This window comes from Oreochromis niloticus, linkage group LG2 (assembly GCF_001858045.2).
Source record: "Oreochromis niloticus isolate F11D_XX linkage group LG2, O_niloticus_UMD_NMBU, whole genome shotgun sequence".
Taxonomy (NCBI): domain Eukaryota; kingdom Metazoa; phylum Chordata; class Actinopteri; order Cichliformes; family Cichlidae; genus Oreochromis; species Oreochromis niloticus.
Window position 1 is genome coordinate 12,899,570 of NC_031966.2, and position 19,676 is coordinate 12,919,245.

Below are 19,676 nucleotides of genomic sequence, written 5' to 3' on the forward strand. Positions count from 1 at the left end.
GTTACCAATGAATAATGTCAACCCTATGCTTCAATCCCACACCCTAACACAAATGCCTATCCTAATGAGGACACAGGCACATGGTAGAATATTATCACAAAACCAAAAGCAAAGTTTAAAAGGTACAGGTAGAACTGAGGGCTACAGTGCTATAAGCTTGCCCCTAGAGCACCTTTCAATCTTCCTCTTCCCTTCACAGGAAATGAAATCAGCTATTTGATGCTGTGGAAATAAATGTAGGTTTGATTTATTTTCTCTTTGCACATTCTGTAGGTAATTGACCAATCTTTGTAAATCAAGTAATGAATTAATTGCTGTTGTATTGGGATTAGTGGATTAAGAACAGTAATGTATTACATTACTGCATTACAAAAAAAGTTAATGTGATTACAGTAACACATTACAACGAGCACTGTTAAGGAAGGAAGGCCTGAGGTTTGTTTTGACCTGCTGTGAATACTCAACTTCTCCAGCAATAATGCAGTAAACAGGGATAAATTGACAGACTTCTCAGAATGCACTAGTATGACTTTCTCATTCTGCCAATAAGAGAGAGTGAGAGAAATAATTTCAATCTCAGGGGAAATGTTTCACTGATGAAGCGCAGCATTGTTTAATACCAAAGATGTTGCAGGTCCTTGACTAAGACTTTTTCAGTGTACCTTTTTTTATATAAACGTCTCTTTTTTTCCAAAATTCTGTTGACCAAAAAAAAAAAAACCTTTAAAGGCCTAAATTCATATCTTCAGAACTTTGATGCTATGATGCTAGTGTAAATTTAGTCTGAATAGAGTACATTTCTTTCTGTGTCTTTACTTGAGTTTTGTAAAAGCACAAGAACATAATTCATTGGCACCTGTTGAAAACCCTTTGAAATAATGATAATAAAGGACTAGCATGTCACGGTTTTACAATCTGTTTATATTCTGCTGACATTACCTGTGAAATGCTTGGAATAAAGTTTTAAAAAGTGAAGAGCATTGGAAATCACATCATACTCAAACTGTGACTATACTGCGCATTATATATGCATAGATTATATCAGGGTAATTTAAGTTACATTGTTATAACAAAAATGTGCCAAACATGTGCACTAAATGGACAGAAGTTAAATGGTTCATGGTTCACATGACTCTTCTTCTGCACAAAATTAAACCTATTAGTGTGCCTACCTGAGTCATTAGATTATGATAATGATGATAAAATACTGATAAGTCTATAAAAACCATTGGAAAACCAACTGTAAAGGCAGCGCTGTTGCAAACAAGACAAGAGTAGAAACTCATAAATCTTGCAATTTAGAATTTAGAATGAATATATAATGCCATCATAATCTCATGTAAGCTTGTCTACTATATGCAATGATCACAAAACAAAGAACCAAAACAGTGACAGGAAAGCCAGTAGCTCTGCTGAATAAAACTTGCAAAAATAAAAAACTGAATCCAAACAGTCTCAACAAATCAAGAGTTTATGAAAGGATGGCAGGTGAATGATACAGAAGTAAATATCTGTCAGCATTCTAGTAGTTATGCATGTTGTTGCAAAACTACTAGATTACTTAAGATGTAATCACAATAAAACAATCAATCGTTTTCCCACGTGAATTTTTCATTGTTAACATAATGCTGATCAGCTTTTATATTGTCTTATGTGACAGAAGAGAAAAGACTACAACCATTAATATAAGCATTTCAGGATGGTCCCATTGTCAGTCACGACCCACAGATTGCCACGATCATAGCTCACATGGCTGACGCGAGAGGGCATTGGTATTTGGGTCCAGCTCGTGCCTTGTGGAGTGCGGCTGTCGATGCCTTGTCTGTAGAGAGAAGACATTGATACTTAAACCTTTGAATCTACAACTCTGATTATTGTGCAACCGAGGTTTTGGCCTCAACTCCTCGCCATATTATTTATTCTGAGTTAAGAGTTGTAAGTCTCATGGTTGCTCGGTCTGGTGACCCAGTGATAATGTTTTTGATTATTTCATGTTCTGTGATTTTGGGGTTTCTCATGGTCTAGTCTGTTGCATTTCTAGCTCCTTTGGTTATTCCTTGGTATGTTTGGTGATTTCTAGTCTTTAGATTTTGTTAATGTTCTGTGTTACATCTAGTTATCTAGGTTTCTATGTTCGTGTATTTCCTGTTTTACTTTGGTAGTCTCATGTCCTGTACTAGAGTATTCTGTTTTGCTTCCTTCCTGTCTCGTGTGTCAGATTAGGTTCAGCTGTGTCTCCCTTCTGTATTTATTGTGTGTTTTCCTTTGTTCCTTGTCGGGTCGTCTGCATTTCCTCTGCTCTTCTTCCCTCCATATTTCCAGGTTTCAGGTTTTCTAGTTCAATGTTTCAAGTTTCATGTTCACCTTTTCCAGTTTAGGTTTTGTTAGTTCCCTTTCTGCCATTTGTTTTATAACATTTGTTGCAGCCCTAAATAAAGGCTCGCTTTCTGTTAACATCCACCTCCATCTCCATTTGTCTGCATTTGGTTCCGTATTCTCTTCTCTCCACGCCATCTGCCTTAGCAGGCGTGACAGGAAGAGGTAAATATGTTTAACAAATGTGAAAATGAGATTTCTATGATTTCTTTTAAGTGAACACCTAAATGTATTATAGAGGAGAGACTATCATTCAAAGAATCCACAACTGAAATCTGAAAATTCTGTAATGACAAAGATAACCAGAGGAATATAATTTATGAGTTACAGAAACTGTGATGATTGTAAGTAAACGTTAATACTTTTCTTTTATAGCATTTGACTGGTGATTCTACACATGAACATTTTATGGCTCAGTGATCATTACAATGAAAGTCACTTCTAGAAAGATTTAAGCACAAATTGCCTTTGTGAGCAATTCGTTATTCATTTGTGGAGAGGTCATTCTAAGGTTAAAGAGCAAAATAGTGGTTGATCCATTGCATGGATAACAACAGAGGAGTCAAAAACATAATAACCTGATTCAAACAGAGCCTGAAAGAGTCACAAAGCAAAAAAAGAAAGAAAGAACAGAAATACTGCCAGGGCTAGTTATAAAATGCTATCAGACTAGATTAAGTGTTTACCTTTGGTAGACCTCTCCTACTCTATTTACAACAAAGACGCTTCCATCAGTCCCAGTTTCAACCTTTACTGCAAGACCATCCACATGTATCCAGTCACTGATGCCACAGGTGCTCGGTGTTACTTTCTGTCATGAAAAGCAAATGTGGTGAGATGTCTTGATCATACAAATAAAAACACAAATGATCATTTAAATAAAAAAGAATTTACTGTGAAGTAGATGTTTTCAGCTGAGTTCACTCCCCAGCATCCATATTTTGTGCTGCAACTGACATACATTAAAAGCCCAGGCAGGGTTATCCAGCTCAGGGTGCTCTGTTCCCTGTAGACTGAGGCAATGGTGCTTTGCAGACAGTGGATGGTGGAGGTGTCGGTAACTCCCACCACCTGACCATCACCTCCAGCATCCACCTGCCGTAAACTCTCACCTGAAGACACACAGAGGTACACATCATTCATTCAAACAGCTGCTACCGCGCGCACTCTACTGTGTTAAGTCTGTGATAAAGCTCACCATTCGCAAAAACAAAGCTGCCAGCTACGTATTCGTATACCCTGTTGTTGAGGTCAACACCCCAGATTCCTGCAGGCCCCACTGAGACATGCTTGAGGGTGAGTAAGCCCATTTTGTACCACTGTGATCCAATCAGAAAGTATGCATAATTGTTGCTGTCTGTCATCACAACTTTCCCCTGCCCAGCATCAATCTGTACAGCAGGAAACTGTTGTGGACCCTCCATGCAAATGCCGCCTGTGAAGAGAAAACCATCAGTCATATGAATGGAACCTTTATTTATTTTAAGAATAAAAATAATTTGCTTCTTGGTTGGTTTAAACAAATATAGTAAACGATAGTGTAGTTTTATTTTGAAAAACTGGACTTACCATGACCGACTGATAGGTAGTTTAGCATTAGCAGCAAGGCTGCGATAGCTTTCATTTTGTTTCTGAGTCTGTCTGCTGCAGGACTCTTCTGGGTGTGTTACTGGATGTTTGCTGAGTGTGCATTTTATAATTTACCAATTATTGTGAAACAATATTGTGAAACAGATTTTCTTTCTTTTTTCTTTTCTTTTTTTTTTTACACAATATAGGCAAAGGAGGAAGTTGTGAAAGAGGTATTTTTCTCAAGTACAACCTTCAAAGCAAAGACTCTGAGGATTCTTCCAAGATAAAATGATTTCCATAAAACGTACAAACCTTCCTGGGACATATTTCTATTAGTTGGGGAAAGTTACTGGTGGCAACTTAACTTTACTTTGAAGTTATTCCATCTTAGTAATTACAGTGGCAAGATCTGACAACTGCTGTTCACAAACGCTGTCCATCTAATCTGACTGAGCTGGAGCTGTTTTGCAAAGAAGAATGGGCAAGAATTTCAGTCTGTAGATGTGCAAAGCTGGTAGAGACATACCCTAAAAGGCTGGCAGCTGTAATTGCAGCAAAAGGTGGTTCTGAAAAGTATTGACTCAGGGGGCTGAATAATTACGCACACCCCACTTTTAGTTATTTATTTGTAAAAAATGTCTGGAATCTTGTATGATTTTCGTTCCACTTCTCACGTGTACACCACTTTGTATTGGTCTTTCACGTGGCATTCCAAAAAAATTGATTCATGTTTGTGGCTGTAATGTGACAAAATGTGGAAAAGTTCAAGGGGGCCGAATACTTTTGCAAGCCACTGTATATTAGGTCCAAGCTACTCATGATTCATAATCATCTTTTGGTTGTTGATACTATTGAAAACCCTATTTGTGCAGCTCTCTTGAAATAGATACCCTAATCTCTGTTCCTTTCATGGGGTCTTACTTTAGATCCTGAGTTCCACCATACTACCGCAGGCAAAGTTGTTAATAGTACAACAATAGCTGAAGCTGTGATTATGACTCAATTCCAGACTCTGTAAATCCAAACCAAATCATGGCTGATTCTGTAAATGTCTTTGATTATGTAAGAAGTCTGTGTAATTTGTTTGTCTTCTGTAGAAAATAAAAAGAACAATATCTGTTTTGTCTCCTTCTGCCAAATGAACTACTGCCAAATTCAAAGAGGATGGAAACATAGTTAGTGTGAATGCTTGAAAAGCACTTTTGATTTCAGGTGAAAATTTCTGTATTTTCATCTCATTCAACATTTTTAACTTAAAATTCAGCAATTAATTCATTTCAGTGCATACATTCAGATTCAAGCATTCACACTGCAGTTTCTTCAGAAAATGCACTTTCTAGTTTCTAATGATGCTGCACATTTGAGCTCTGAAACCTCAAACATTACAGGTTACTGCCCCGTAGCCTAATAAAGGAGACATAGGAACTGCTTTAGTTTAAGGGCAGATCAAAGAAAAAATTATTTTATTATTCAATCTCAGGGGAAATGTTTCACTGATGAAGCGCAGCATTGTTTAATACCAAAGATGTTGCAGGTCCTTGACTAAGACTTTTTCAGTGTACCTTTTTTTATATAAACGTCTCTTTTTTTCCAAAATTCTGTTGACCAAAAAAACCCACCTTTAAATGCCTAAATTCATATCTTCAGAACTTTGATGCTATGATGCTAGTGTAAATTTAGTCTGAATAGAGTACATTTCTTTCTGTGTCTTTACTTGAGTTTTGTAAAAGCACAAGAACATAATTCATTGGCACCTGTTGAAAACCCTTTGAAATAATGATAATAAAGGACTAGCATGTCACGGTTTTACAATCTGTTTATATTCTGCTGACATTACCTGTGAAATGCTTGGAATAAAGTTTTAAAAAGTGAAGAGCATTGGAAATCACATCATACTCAAACTGTGACTATACTGCGCATTATATATGCATAGATCATATCAGGGTAATTTAAGTTACATTGTTATAACAAAATGTGCCAAACATGTGCACTAAATGGACAGAAGTTAAATGGTTCATGGTTCACATGACTCTTCTTCTGCACAAAATTAAACCTATTAGTGTGCCTACCTGAGTCATTAGATTATGATAATGATGATAAAATACTGATAAGTCTATAAAAACCATTGGAAAACCAACTGTAAAGGCAGCGCTGTTGCAAACAAGACAAGAGTAGAAACTCATAAATCTTGCAATTTAGAATTTAGAATGAATATATAATGCCATCATAATCTCATGTAAGCTTGTCTACTATATGCAATGATCACAAAACAAAGAACCAAAACAGTGACAGGAAAGCCAGTAGCTCTGCTGAATAAAACTTGCAAAAATAAAAAACTGAATCCAAACAGTCTCAACAAATCAAGAGTTTATGAAAGGATGGCAGGTGAATGATACAGAAGTAAATATCTGTCAGCATTCTAGTAGTTATGCATGTTGTTGCAAAACTACTAGATTACTTAAGATGTAATCACAATAAAACAATCAATTGTTTTCCCACGTGAATTTTTCATTGTTAACATAATGCTGATCAGCTTTTATATTGTCTTATGTGACAGAAGAGAAAAGACTACAACCATTAATATAAGCATTTCAGGATGGTCCCATTGTCAGTCACGACCCACAGATTGCCACGATCATAGCTCACATGGCTGATGCGAGAGGGCATTGGTATTTGGGTCCAGCTCGTGCCTTGTGGAGTGCGGCTGTCGATGCCTTGTCTGTAGAGAGAAGACATTGATACTTAAACCTTTGAATCTACAACTCTGATTATTGTGCAACCGAGGTTTTGGCCTCAACTCCTCGCCATATTATTTATTCTGAGTTAAGAGTTGTAAGTCTCATGGTTGCTCGGTCTGGTGACCCAGTGATAATGTTTTTGATTATTTCATGTTCTGTGATTTTGGGGTTTCTCATGGTCTAGTCTGTTGCATTTCTAGCTCCTTTGGTTATTCCTTGGTATGTTTGGTGATTTCTAGTCTTTAGATTTTGTTAATGTTCTGTGTTACATCTAGTTATCTAGGTTTCTATGTTCGTGTATTTCCTGTTTTACTTTGGTAGTCTCATGTCCTGTACTAGAGTATTCTGTTTTGCTTCCTTCCTGTCTCGTGTGTCAGATTAGGTTCAGCTGTGTCTCCCTTCTGTATTTATTGTGTGTTTTCCTTTGTTCCTTGTCGGGTCGTCTGCATTTCCTCTGCTCTTCTTCCCTCCATATTTCCAGGTTTCAGGTTTTCTAGTTCAATGTTTCAAGTTTCATGTTCACCTTTTCCAGTTTAGGTTTTGTTAGTTCCCTTTCTGCCATTTGTTTTATAACATTTGTTGCAGCCCTAAATAAAGGCTCGCTTTCTGTTAACATCCACCTCCATCTCCATTTGTCTGCATTTGGTTCCGTATTCTCTTCTCTCCACGCCATCTGCCTTAGCAGGCGTGACAGGAAGAGGTAAATATGTTTAACAAATGTGAAAATGAGATTTCTATGATTTCTTTTAAGTGAACACCTAAATGTATTATAGAGGAGAGACTATCATTCAAAGAATCCACAACTGAAATCTGAAAATTCTGTAATGACAAAGATAACCAGAGGAATATAATTTATGAGTTACAGAAACTGTGATGATTGTAAGTAAACGTTAATACTTTTCTTTTATAGCATTTGACTGGTGATTCTACACATGAACATTTTATGGCTCAGTGATCATTACAATGAAAGTCACTTCTAGAAAGATTTAAGCACAAATTGCCTTTGTGAGCAATTCGTTATTCATTTGTGGAGAGGTCATTCTAAGGTTAAAGAGCAAAATAGTGGTTGATCCATTGCATGGATAACAACAGAGGAGTCAAAAACATAATAACCTGATTCAAACAGAGCCTGAAAGAGTCACAAAGCAAAAAAAGAAAGAAAGAACAGAAATACTGCCAGGGCTAGTTATAAAATGCTATCAGACTAGATTAAGTGTTTACCTTTGGTAGACCGCTCCTACTCTATTTACAACAAAGACGCTTCCATCAGTCCCAGTTTCAACCTTTACTGCAAGACCATCCACATGTATCCAGTCACTGATGCCACAGGTGCTCGGTGTTACTTTCTGTCATGAAAAGCAAATGTGGTGAGATGTCTTGATCATACAAATAAAACACAAATGATCATTTAAATAAAAAGAATTTACTGTGAAGTAGATGTTTCAGCTGAGTTCACTCCCCAGCATCCATATTTTGTGCTGCAACTGACATACATTAAAAGCCCAGGCAGGGTTATCCAGCTCAGGGTGCTCTGTTCCCTGTAGACTGAGGCAATGGTGCTTTGCAGACAGTGGATGGTGGAGGTGTCGGTAACTCCCACCACCTGACCATCACCTCCAGCATCCACCTGCCGTAAACTCTCACCTGAAGACACACAGAGGTACACATCATTCATTCAAACAGCTGCTACCGCGCGCACTCTACTGTGTTAAGTCTGTGATAAAGCTCACCATTCGCAAAAACAAAGCTGCCAGCTACGTATTCGTATACCCTGTTGTTGAGGTCAACACCCCAGATTCCTGCAGGCCCCACTGAGACATGCTTGAGGGTGAGTAAGCCCATTTTGTACCACTGTGATCCAATCAGAAAGTATGCATAATTGTTGCTGTCTGTCATCACAACTTTCCCCTGCCCAGCATCAATCTGTACAGCAGGAAACTGTTGTGGACCCTCCATGCAAATGCCGCCTGTGAAGAGAAAACCATCAGTCATATGAATGGAACCTTTATTTATTTAAGAATAAAATAATTTGCTTCTTGGTTGGTTTAAACAAATATAGTAAACGATAGTGTAGTTTTATTTTGAAAAACTGGACTTACCATGACCGACTGATAGGTAGTTTAGCATTAGCAGCAAGGCTGCGATAGCTTTCATTTTGTTTCTGAGTCTGTCTGCTGCAGGACTCTTCTGGGTGTGTTACTGGATGTTTGCTGAGTGTGCATTTTATAATTTACCAATTATTGTGAAACAATATTGTGAAACAGATTTTCTTTCTTTTTTCTTTCTTTTTTTTTTACACAATATAGGCAAAGGAGGAAGTTGTGAAAGAGGTATTTTTCTCAAGTACAACCTTCAAAGCAAAGACTCTGAGGATTCTTCCAAGATAAAATGATTTCCATAAAACGTACAAACCTTCCTGGGACATATTTCTATTAGTTGGGGAAAGTTACTGGTGGCAACTTAACTTTACTTTGAAGTTATTCCATCTTAGTAATTACAGTGGCAAGATCTGACAACTGCTGTTCACAAACGCTGTCCATCTAATCTGACTGAGCTGGAGCTGTTTTGCAAAGAAGAATGGGCAAGAATTTCAGTCTGTAGATGTGCAAAGCTGGTAGAGACATACCCTAAAAGGCTGGCAGCTGTAATTGCAGCAAAAGGTGGTTCTGAAAAGTATTGACTCAAGGGGCTGAATAATTACGCACACCCCACTTTTAGTTATTTATTTGTAAAAATGTCTGGAATCTTGTATGATTTTCGTTCCACTTCTCACGTGTACACCACTTTGTATTGGTCTTTCACGTGGCATTCCAAAAAAATTGATTCATGTTTGTGGCTGTAATGTGACAAAATGTGGAAAAGTTCAAGGGGCCGAATACTTTTGCAAGCCACTGTATATTAGGTCCAAGCTACTCATGATTCATAATCATCTTTTGGTTGTTGATACTATTGAAAACCCTATTTGTGCAGCTCTCTTGAAATAGATACCCTAATCTCTGTTCCTTTCATGGGGTCTTACTTTAGATCCTGAGTTCCACCATACTACCGCAGGCAAAGTTGTTAATAGTACAACAATAGCTGAAGCTGTGATTATGACTCAATTCCAGACTCTGTAAATCCAAACCAAATCATGGCTGATTCTGTAAATGTCTTTGATTATGTAAGAAGTCTGTGTAATTTGTTTGTCTTCTGTAGAAAATAAAAAGAACAATATCTGTTTTGTCTCCTTCTGCCAAATGAACTACTGCCAAATTCAAAGAGGATGGAAACATAGTTAGTGTGAATGCTTGAAAAGCACTTTTGATTTCAGGTGAAAATTTCTGTATTTTCATCTCATTCAACATTTTTAACTTAAAATTCAGCAATTAATTCATTTCAGTGCATACATTCAGATTCAAGCATTCACACTGCAGTTTCTTCAGAAAATGCACTTTCTAGTTTCTAATGATGCTGCACATTTGAGCTCTGAAACCTCAAACATTACAGGTTACTGCCCCGTAGCCTAATAAAGGAGACATAGGAACTGCTTTAGTTTAAGGGCAGATCAAAGAAAAAATTATTTTATTATTCAATCTCAGGGGAAATGTTTCACTGATGAAGCGCAGCATTGTTTAATACCAAAGATGTTGCAGGTCCTTGACTAAGACTTTTTCAGTGTACCTTTTTTTATATAAACGTCTCTTTTTTTCCAAAATTCTGTTGACCAAAAAAAACCCACCTTTAAATGCCTAAATTCATATCTTCAGAACTTTGATGCTATGATGCTAGTGTAAATTTAGTCTGAATAGAGTACATTTCTTTCTGTGTCTTTACTTGAGTTTTGTAAAAGCACAAGAACATAATTCATTGGCACCTGTTGAAAACCCTTTGAAATAATGATAATAAAGGACTAGCATGTCACGGTTTTACAATCTGTTTATATTCTGCTGACATTACCTGTGAAATGCTTGGAATAAAGTTTTAAAAAGTGAAGAGCATTGGAAATCACATCATACTCAAACTGTGACTATACTGCGCATTATATATGCATAGATCATATCAGGGTAATTTAAGTTACATTGTTATAACAAAAATGTGCCAAACATGTGCACTAAATGGACAGAAGTTAAATGGTTCATGGTTCACATGACTCTTCTTCTGCACAAAATTAAACCTATTAGTGTGCCTACCTGAGTCATTAGATTATGATAATGATGATAAAATACTGATAAGTCTATAAAAACCATTGGAAAACCAACTGTAAAGGCAGCGCTGTTGCAAACAAGACAAGAGTAGAAACTCATAAATCTTGCAATTTAGAATTTAGAATGAATATATAATGCCATCATAATCTCATGTAAGCTTGTCTACTATATGCAATGATCACAAAGCAAAGAACCAAAACAGTGACAGGAAAGCCAGTAGCTCTGCTGAATAAAACTTGCAAAAATAAAAACTGAATCCAAACAGTCTCAACAAATCAAGAGTTTATGAAAGGATGGCAGGTGAATGATACAGAAGTAAATATCTGTCAGCATTCTAGTAGTTATGCATGTTGTTGCAAAACTACTAGATTACTTAAGATGTAATCACAATAAAACAATCAATCGTTTTCCCACGTGAATTTTTCATTGTTAACATAATGCTGATCAGCTTTTATATTGTCTTATGTGACAGAAGAGAAAAGACTACAACCATTAATATAAGCATTTCAGGATGGTCCCATTGTCAGTCACGACCCACAGATTGCCACGATCATAGCTCACATGGCTGATGCGAGAGGGCATTGGTATTTGGGTCCAGCTCGTGCCTTGTGGAGTGCGGCTGTCGATGCCTTGTCTGTAGAGAGAAGACATTGATACTTAAACCTTTGAATCTACAACTCTGATTATTGTGCAACCGAGGTTTTGGCCTCAACTCCTCGCCATATTATTTATTCTGAGTTAAGAGTTGTAAGTCTCATGGTTGCTCGGTCTGGTGACCCAGTGATAATGTTTTTGATTATTTCATGTTCTGTGATTTTGGGGTTTCTCATGGTCTAGTCTGTTGCATTTCTAGCTCCTTTGGTTATTCCTTGGTATGTTTGGTGATTTCTAGTCTTTAGATTTTGTTAATGTTCTGTGTTACATCTAGTTATCTAGGTTTCTATGTTCGTGTATTTCCTGTTTTACTTTGGTAGTCTCATGTCCTGTACTAGAGTATTCTGTTTTGCTTCCTTCCTGTCTCGTGTGTCAGATTAGGTTCAGCTGTGTCTCCCTTCTGTATTTATTGTGTGTTTTCCTTTGTTCCTTGTCGGGTCGTCTGCATTTCCTCTGCTCTTCTTCCCTCCATATTTCCAGGTTTCAGGTTTTCTAGTTCAATGTTTCAAGTTTCATGTTCACCTTTTCCAGTTTAGGTTTTGTTAGTTCCCTTTCTGCCATTTGTTTTATAACATTTGTTGCAGCCCTAAATAAAGGCTCGCTTTCTGTTAACATCCACCTCCATCTCCATTTGTCTGCATTTGGTTCCGTATTCTCTTCTCTCCACGCCATCTGCCTTAGCAGGCGTGACAGGAAGAGGTAAATATGTTTAACAAATGTGAAAATGAGATTTCTATGATTTCTTTTAAGTGAACACCTAAATGTATTATAGAGGAGAGACTATCATTCAAAGAATCCACAACTGAAATCTGAAAATTCTGTAATGACAAAGATAACCAGAGGAATATAATTTATGAGTTACAGAAACTGTGATGATTGTAAGTAAACGTTAATACTTTTCTTTTATAGCATTTGACTGGTGATTCTACACATGAACATTTTATGGCTCAGTGATCATTACAATGAAAGTCACTTCTAGAAAGATTTAAGCACAAATTGCCTTTGTGAGCAATTCGTTATTCATTTGTGGAGAGGTCATTCTAAGGTTAAAGAGCAAAATAGTGGTTGATCCATTGCATGGATAACAACAGAGGAGTCAAAAACATAATAACCTGATTCAAACAGAGCCTGAAAGAGTCACAAAGCAAAAAAGAAAGAAAGAACAGAAATACTGCCAGGGCTAGTTATAAAATGCTATCAGACTAGATTAAGTGTTTACCTTTGGTAGACCGCTCCTACTCTATTTACAACAAAGACGCTTCCATCAGTCCCAGTTTCAACCTTTACTGCAAGACCATCCACATGTATCCAGTCACTGATGCCACAGGTGCTCGGTGTTACTTTCTGTCATGAAAAGCAAATGTGGTGAGATGTCTTGATCATACAAATAAAAACACAAATGATCATTTAAATAAAAAAGAATTTACTGTGAAGTAGATGTTTTCAGCTGAGTTCACTCCCCAGCATCCATATTTTGTGCTGCAACTGACATACATTAAAAGCCCAGGCAGGGTTATCCAGCTCAGGGTGCTCTGTTCCCTGTAGACTGAGGCAATGGTGCTTTGCAGACAGTGGATGGTGGAGGTGTCGGTAACTCCCACCACCTGACCATCACCTCCAGCATCCACCTGCCGTAAACTCTCACCTGAAGACACACAGAGGTACACATCATTCATTCAAACAGCTGCTACCGCGCGCACTCTACTGTGTTAAGTCTGTGATAAAGCTCACCATTCGCAAAAACAAAGCTGCCAGCTACGTATTCGTATACCCTGTTGTTGAGGTCAACACCCCAGATTCCTGCAGGCCCCACTGAGACATGCTTGAGGGTGAGTAAGCCCATTTTGTACCACTGTGATCCAATCAGAAAGTATGCATAATTGTTGCTGTCTGTCATCACAACTTTCCCCTGCCCAGCATCAATCTGTACAGCAGGAAACTGTTGTGGACCCTCCATGCAAATGCCGCCTGTGAAGAGAAAACCATCAGTCATATGAATGGAACCTTTATTTATTTTAAGAATAAAAATAATTTGCTTCTTGGTTGGTTTAAACAAATATAGTAAACGATAGTGTAGTTTTATTTTGAAAAACTGGACTTACCATGACCGACTGATAGGTAGTTTAGCATTAGCAGCAAGGCTGCGATAGCTTTCATTTTGTTTCTGAGTCTGTCTGCTGCAGGACTCTTCTGGGTGTGTTACTGGATGTTTGCTGAGTGTGCATTTTATAATTTACCAATTATTGTGAAACAATATTGTGAAACAGATTTTCTTTCTTTTTCTTTTCTTTTTTTTTTACACAATATAGGCAAAGGAGGAAGTTGTGAAAGAGGTATTTTTCTCAAGTACAACCTTCAAAGCAAAGACTCTGAGGATTCTTCCAAGATAAAATGATTTCCATAAAACGTACAAACCTTCCTGGGACATATTTCTATTAGTTGGGGAAAGTTACTGGTGGCAACTTAACTTTACTTTGAAGTTATTCCATCTTAGTAATTACAGTGGCAAGATCTGACAACTGCTGTTCACAAACGCTGTCCATCTAATCTGACTGAGCTGGAGCTGTTTTGCAAAGAAGAATGGGCAAGAATTTCAGTCTGTAGATGTGCAAAGCTGGTAGAGACATACCCTAAAAGGCTGGCAGCTGTAATTGCAGCAAAAGGTGGTTCTGAAAAGTATTGACTCAGGGGGCTGAATAATTACGCACACCCCACTTTTAGTTATTTATTTGTAAAAATGTCTGGAATCTTGTATGATTTTCGTTCCACTTCTCACGTGTACACCACTTTGTATTGGTCTTTCACGTGGCATTCCAAAAAAATTGATTCATGTTTGTGGCTGTAATGTGACAAATGTGGAAAAGTTCAAGGGGGCCGAATACTTTTGCAAGCCACTGTATATTAGGTCCAAGCTACTCATGATTCATAATCATCTTTTGGTTGTTGATACTATTGAAAACCCTATTTGTGCAGCTCTCTTGAAATAGATACCCTAATCTCTGTTCCTTTCATGGGGTCTTACTTTAGATCCTGAGTTCCACCATACTACCGCAGGCAAAGTTGTTAATAGTACAACAATAGCTGAAGCTGTGATTATGACTCAATTCCAGACTCTGTAAATCCAAACCAAATCATGGCTGATTCTGTAAATGTCTTTGATTATGTAAGAAGTCTATGTAATTTGTTTGTCTTCTGTAGAAAATAAAAAGAACAATATCTGTTTTGTCTCCTTCTGCCAAATGAACTACTGCCAAATTCAAAGAGGATGGAAACATAGTTAGTGTGAATGCTTGAAAAGCACTTTTGATTTCAGGTGAAAATTTCTGTATTTTCATCTCATTCAACATTTTTAACTTAAAATTCAGCAATTAATTCATTTCAGTGCATACATTCAGATTCAAGCATTCACACTGCAGTTTCTTCAGAAAATGTACTTTCTAGTTTCTAATGATGCTGCACATTTGAGCTCTGAAACCTCAAACATTACAGGTTACTGCCCCGTAGCCTAATAAAGGAGACATAGGAACTGCTTTAGTTTAAGGGCAGATCAAAGAAAAAATTATTTTATTATTCAATCTCAGGGGAAATGTTTCACTGATGAAGCGCAGCATTGTTTAATACCAAAGATGTTGCAGGTCCTTGACTAAGACTTTTTCAGTGTACCTTTTTTATATAAACGTCTCTTTTTTCCAAAATTCTGTTGACCAAAAAAAACCCACCTTTAAATGCCTAAATTCATATCTTCAGAACTTTGATGCTATGATGCTAGTGTAAATTTAGTCTGAATAGAGTACATTTCTTTCTGTGTCTTTACTTGAGTTTTGTAAAAGCACAAGAACATAATTCATTGGCACCTGTTGAAAACCCTTTGAAATAATGATAATAAAGGACTAGCATGTCACGGTTTTACAATCTGTTTATATTCTGCTGACATTACCTGTGAAATGCTTGGAATAAAGTTTTAAAAAGTGAAGAGCATTGGAAATCACATCATACTCAAACTGTGACTATACTGCGCATTATATATGCATAGATCATATCAGGGTAATTTAAGTTACATTGTTATAACAAAAATGTGCCAAACATGTGCACTAAATGGACAGAAGTTAAATGGTTCATGGTTCACATGACTCTTCTTCTGCACAAAATTAAACCTATTAGTGTGCCTACCTGAGTCATTAGATTATGATAATGATGATAAAATACTGATAAGTCTATAAAAACCATTGGAAAACCAACTGTAAAGGCAGCGCTGTTGCAAACAAGACAAGAGTAGAAACTCATAAATCTTGCAATTTAGAATTTAGAATGAATATATAATGCCATCATAATCTCATGTAAGCTTGTCTACTATATGCAATGATCACAAAGCAAAGAACCAAAACAGTGACAGGAAAGCCAGTAGCTCTGCTGAATAAAACTTGCAAAAATAAAAAACTGAATCCAAACAGTCTCAACAAATCAAGAGTTTATGAAAGGATGGCAGGTGAATGATACAGAAGTAAATATCTGTCAGCATTCTAGTAGTTATGCATGTTGTTGCAAAACTACTAGATTACTTAAGATGTAATCACAATAAAACAATCAATCGTTTTCCCACGTGAATTTTTCATTGTTAACATAATGCTGATCAGCTTTTATATTGTCTTATGTGACAGAAGAGAAAGACTACAACCATTAATATAAGCATTTCAGGATGGTCCCATTGTCAGTCACGACCCACAGATTGCCACGATCATAGCTCACATGGCTGATGCGAGAGGGCATTGGTATTTGGGTCCAGCTCGTGCCTTGTGGAGTGCGGCTGTCGATGCCTTGTCTGTAGAGAGAAGACATTGATACTTAAACCTTTGAATCTACAACTCTGATTATTGTGCAACCGAGGTTTTGGCCTCAACTCCTCGCCATATTATTTATTCTGAGTTAAGAGTTGTAAGTCTCATGGTTGCTCGGTCTGGTGACCCAGTGATAATGTTTTTGATTATTTCATGTTCTGTGATTTTGGGGTTTCTCATGGTCTAGTCTGTTGCATTTCTAGCTCCTTTGGTTATTCCTTGGTATGTTTGGTGATTTCTAGTCTTTAGATTTTGTTAATGTTCTGTGTTACATCTAGTTATCTAGGTTTCTATGTTCGTGTATTTCCTGTTTTACTGGGTTTGGTAGTCTCATGTCCTGTACTAGAGTATTCTGTTTTGCTTCCTTCCTGTCTCGTGTGTCAGATTAGGTTCAGCTGTGTCTCCCTTCTGTATTTATTGTGTGTTTTCCTTTGTTCCTTGTCGGGTCGTCTGCATTTCCTCTGCTCTTCTTCCCTCCATATTTCCAGGTTTCAGGTTTTCTAGTTCAATGTTTCAAGTTTCATGTTCACCTTTTCCAGTTTAGGTTTTGTTAGTTCCCTTTCTGCCATTTGTTTTATAACATTTGTTGCAGCCCTAAATAAAGGCTCGCTTTCTGTTAACATCCACCTCCATCTCCATTTGTCTGCATTTGGTTCCGTATTCTCTTCTCTCCACGCCATCTGCCTTAGCAGGCGTGACAGGAAGAGGTAAATATGTTTAACAAATGTGAAAATGAGATTTCTATGATTTCTTTTAAGTGAACACCTAAATGTATTATAGAGGAGAGACTATCATTCAAAGAATCCACAACTGAAATCTGAAAATTCTGTAATGACAAAGATAACCAGAGGAATATAATTTATGAGTTACAGAAACTGTGATGATTGTAAGTAAACGTTAATACTTTTCTTTTATAGCATTTGACTGGTGATTCTACACATGAACATTTTATGGCTCAGTGATCATTACAATGAAAGTCACTTCTAGAAAGATTTAAGCACAAATTGCCTTTGTGAGCAATTCGTTATTCATTTGTGGAGAGGTCATTCTAAGGTTAAAGAGCAAAATAGTGGTTGATCCATTGCATGGATAACAACAGAGGAGTCAAAAACATAATAACCTGATTCAAACAGAGCCTGAAAGAGTCACAAAGCAAAAAAAGAAAGAAAGAACAGAAATACTGCCAGGGCTAGTTATAAAATGCTATCAGACTAGATTAAGTGTTTACCTTTGGTAGACCTCTCCTACTCTATTTACAACAAAGACGCTTCCATCAGTCCCAGTTTCAACCTTTACTGCAAGACCATCCACATGTATCCAGTCACTGATGCCACAGGTGCTCGGTGTTACTTTCTGTCATGAAAAGCAAATGTGGTGAGATGTCTTGATCATACAAATAAAAACACAAATGATCATTTAAATAAAAAAGAATTTACTGTGAAGTAGATGTTTTCAGCTGAGTTCACTCCCCAGCATCCATATTTTGTGCTGCAACTGACATACATTAAAAGCCCAGGCAGGGTTATCCAGCTCAGGGTGCTCTGTTCCCTGTAGACTGAGGCAATGGTGCTTTGCAGACAGTGGATGGTGGAGGTGTCGGTAACTCCCACCACCTGACCATCACCTCCAGCATCCACCTGCCGTAAACTCTCACCTGAAGACACACAGAGGTACACATCATTCATTCAAACAGCTGCTACCGCGCGCACTCTACTGTGTTAAGTCTGTGATAAAGCTCACCATTCGCAAAAACAAAGCTGCCAGCTACGTATTCGTATACCCTGTTGTTGAGGTCAACACCCCAGATTCCTGCAGGTCCCACTGAGACATGCTTGAGGGTGAGTAAGCCCATTTTGTACCACTGTGATCCAATCAGAAAGTATGCATAATTGTTGCTGTCTGTCATCACAACTTTCCCCTGCCCAGCATCAATCTGTACAGCAGGAAACTGTTGTGGACCCTCCATGCAAATGCCGCCTGTGACGAGAAAACCATCAGTCATATGAATGGAACCTTTATTTATTTTAAGAATAAAAATAATTTGCTTCTTGGTTGGTTTAAACAAATATAGTAAACGATAGTGTAGTTTTATTTTGAAAAACTGGACTTACCATGACTGACTGATAGGTAGTTTAGCATTAGCAGCAAGGCTGCGATAGCTTTCATTTTGTTTCTGAGTCTGTCTGCTGCAGGACTCTTCTGGGTGTGTTACTGGATGTTTGCTGAGTGTGCATTTTATAATTTACCAATTATTGTGAAACAATATTGTGAAACAGATTTTCTTTCTTTTTTTCTTTTCTTTTTTTTTTTACACAATATAGGCAAAGGAGGAAGTTGTGAAAGAGGTATTTTTCTCAAGTACAACCTTCAAAGCAAAGACTCTGAGGATTCTTCCAAGATAAAATGATTTCCATAAAACGTACAAACCTTCCTGGGACATATTTCTATTAGTTGGGGAAAGTTACTGGTGGCAACTTAACTTTACTTTGAAGTTATTCCATCTTAGTAATTACAGTGGCAAGATCTGACAACTGCTGTTCACAAACGCTGTCCATCTAATCTGACTGAGCTGGAGCTGTTTTGCAAAGAAGAATGGGCAAGAATTTCAGTCTGTAGATGTGCAAAGCTGGTAGAGACATACCCTAAAAGACTGGCAGCTGTAATTGCAGCAAAAGGTGGTTCTACAAAGTATTGACTCAAGGGGCTGAATACTTACGCACACCCCACTTTTAGTTATTTATTTGTAAAAAATGTTTGGAATCTTGTATGATTTTGGTTCCACTTCTCACGTGTACACCACTTTGTATTGGTCTTTCACGTGGCATTCCAAAAAAATTGATTCATGTTTGTGGCTGTAATGTGACAAAATGTGGAAAAGTTCAAGGGGGCCGAATACTTTTGCAAGCCACTGTATATTAGGTCCAAGCTACTCATGATTCATAATCATCTTTTGGTTGTTGATACTATTGAAAACCCTATTTGTGCAGCTCTCTTGAAATAGATACCCTAATCTCTGTTCCTTTCATGGGGTCTTACTTTAGATCCTGAGTTCCACCATACTACCGCAGGCAAAGTTGTTAATAGTACAACAATAGCTGAAGCTGTGATTATGACTCAATTCCAGACTCTGTAAATCCAAACCAAATCATGGCTGATTCTGTAAATGTCTTTGATTATGTAAGAAGTCTGTGTAATTTGTTTGTCTTCTGTAGAAAATAAAAAGAACAATATCTGTTTTGTCTCCTTCTGCCAAATGAACTACTGCCAAATTCAAAGAGGATGGAAACATAGTTAGTGTGAATGCTTGAAAAGCATTC

At 37.4% G+C, this 19,676-nt stretch overlaps 3 protein-coding genes and 1 pseudogene across 3 annotated transcripts; all 4 read right to left on the reverse strand.

Moving 5' to 3' along the window:
- Positions 1–1,450: 1,450 nt before the first annotated feature.
- On the reverse strand, positions 1,451–4,079 carry LOC100690816 (fish-egg lectin). The gene is made up of 5 exons (XM_003460502.5): positions 3,946–4,079; positions 3,575–3,811; positions 3,271–3,488; positions 3,063–3,187; positions 1,451–1,822 (listed from the first exon to the last, which is right to left on the reverse strand). The coding sequence occupies exons 1-5, from the start codon at positions 3,998–4,000 to the stop codon at positions 1,681–1,683; spliced, it is 777 nt and encodes a 258-aa protein (XP_003460550.3). The 5' UTR covers positions 4,001–4,079; the 3' UTR covers positions 1,451–1,680.
- Positions 4,080–6,297: 2,218 nt separating this feature from the next.
- LOC109203915 (fish-egg lectin-like) lies at positions 6,298–8,865 on the reverse strand (annotated as a pseudogene).
- A 2,270-nt stretch (positions 8,866–11,135) lies between these two features.
- On the reverse strand, positions 11,136–13,760 carry LOC109203916 (fish-egg lectin). The gene is made up of 5 exons (XM_019364044.2): positions 13,627–13,760; positions 13,256–13,492; positions 12,952–13,169; positions 12,744–12,868; positions 11,136–11,504 (listed from the first exon to the last, which is right to left on the reverse strand). The coding sequence occupies exons 1-5, from the start codon at positions 13,679–13,681 to the stop codon at positions 11,363–11,365; spliced, it is 777 nt and encodes a 258-aa protein (XP_019219589.1). The 5' UTR covers positions 13,682–13,760; the 3' UTR covers positions 11,136–11,362.
- Positions 13,761–15,425: 1,665 nt separating this feature from the next.
- LOC109203917 (fish-egg lectin-like) lies at positions 15,426–18,599 on the reverse strand. Its single transcript, XM_019364047.2, has 5 exons — positions 18,471–18,599; positions 18,100–18,336; positions 17,796–18,013; positions 17,588–17,712; positions 15,426–16,343 (listed from the first exon to the last, which is right to left on the reverse strand). The coding sequence occupies exons 1-5, from the start codon at positions 18,523–18,525 to the stop codon at positions 16,202–16,204; spliced, it is 777 nt and encodes a 258-aa protein (XP_019219592.1). The 5' UTR covers positions 18,526–18,599; the 3' UTR covers positions 15,426–16,201.
- Positions 18,600–19,676: the final 1,077 nt, after the last annotated feature.

Excerpts from the sequence above, each read along its gene's own strand:
- LOC100690816 (XM_003460502.5), bottom strand. The coding sequence starts at position 4,000 with ATGAAAGCTATCGCAGCCTTGCTGCTAATGCTAAACTACCTATCAGTC. Across the intron at positions 3,812-3,945 it reads CTACCTATCAGTCGGTCATG|GCGGCATTTGCATGGAGGGT; the intron begins GTAAGTCCAGTT and ends TTCTCTTCACAG. Across the intron at positions 1,823-3,062 it reads GTAGGAGAGGTCTACCAAAG|ACAAGGCATCGACAGCCGCA; the intron begins GTAAACACTTAA and ends TTCTCTCTACAG.
- LOC109203916 (XM_019364044.2), bottom strand. The coding sequence starts at position 13,681 with ATGAAAGCTATCGCAGCCTTGCTGCTAATGCTAAACTACCTATCAGTC. Across the intron at positions 13,170-13,255 it reads CAGCTTTGTTTTTGCGAATG|GTGAGAGTTTACGGCAGGTG; the intron begins GTGAGCTTTATC and ends GTGTGTCTTCAG. Across the intron at positions 12,869-12,951 it reads CTGAAAACATCTACTTCACA|AAAGTAACACCGAGCACCTG; the intron begins GTAAATTCTTTT and ends TTTTCATGACAG.
- LOC109203917 (XM_019364047.2), bottom strand. The coding sequence starts at position 18,525 with ATGAAAGCTATCGCAGCCTTGCTGCTAATGCTAAACTACCTATCAGTC. Across the intron at positions 18,337-18,470 it reads CTACCTATCAGTCAGTCATG|GCGGCATTTGCATGGAGGGT; the intron begins GTAAGTCCAGTT and ends TTCTCGTCACAG. Across the intron at positions 17,713-17,795 it reads CTGAAAACATCTACTTCACA|AAAGTAACACCGAGCACCTG; the intron begins GTAAATTCTTTT and ends TTTTCATGACAG.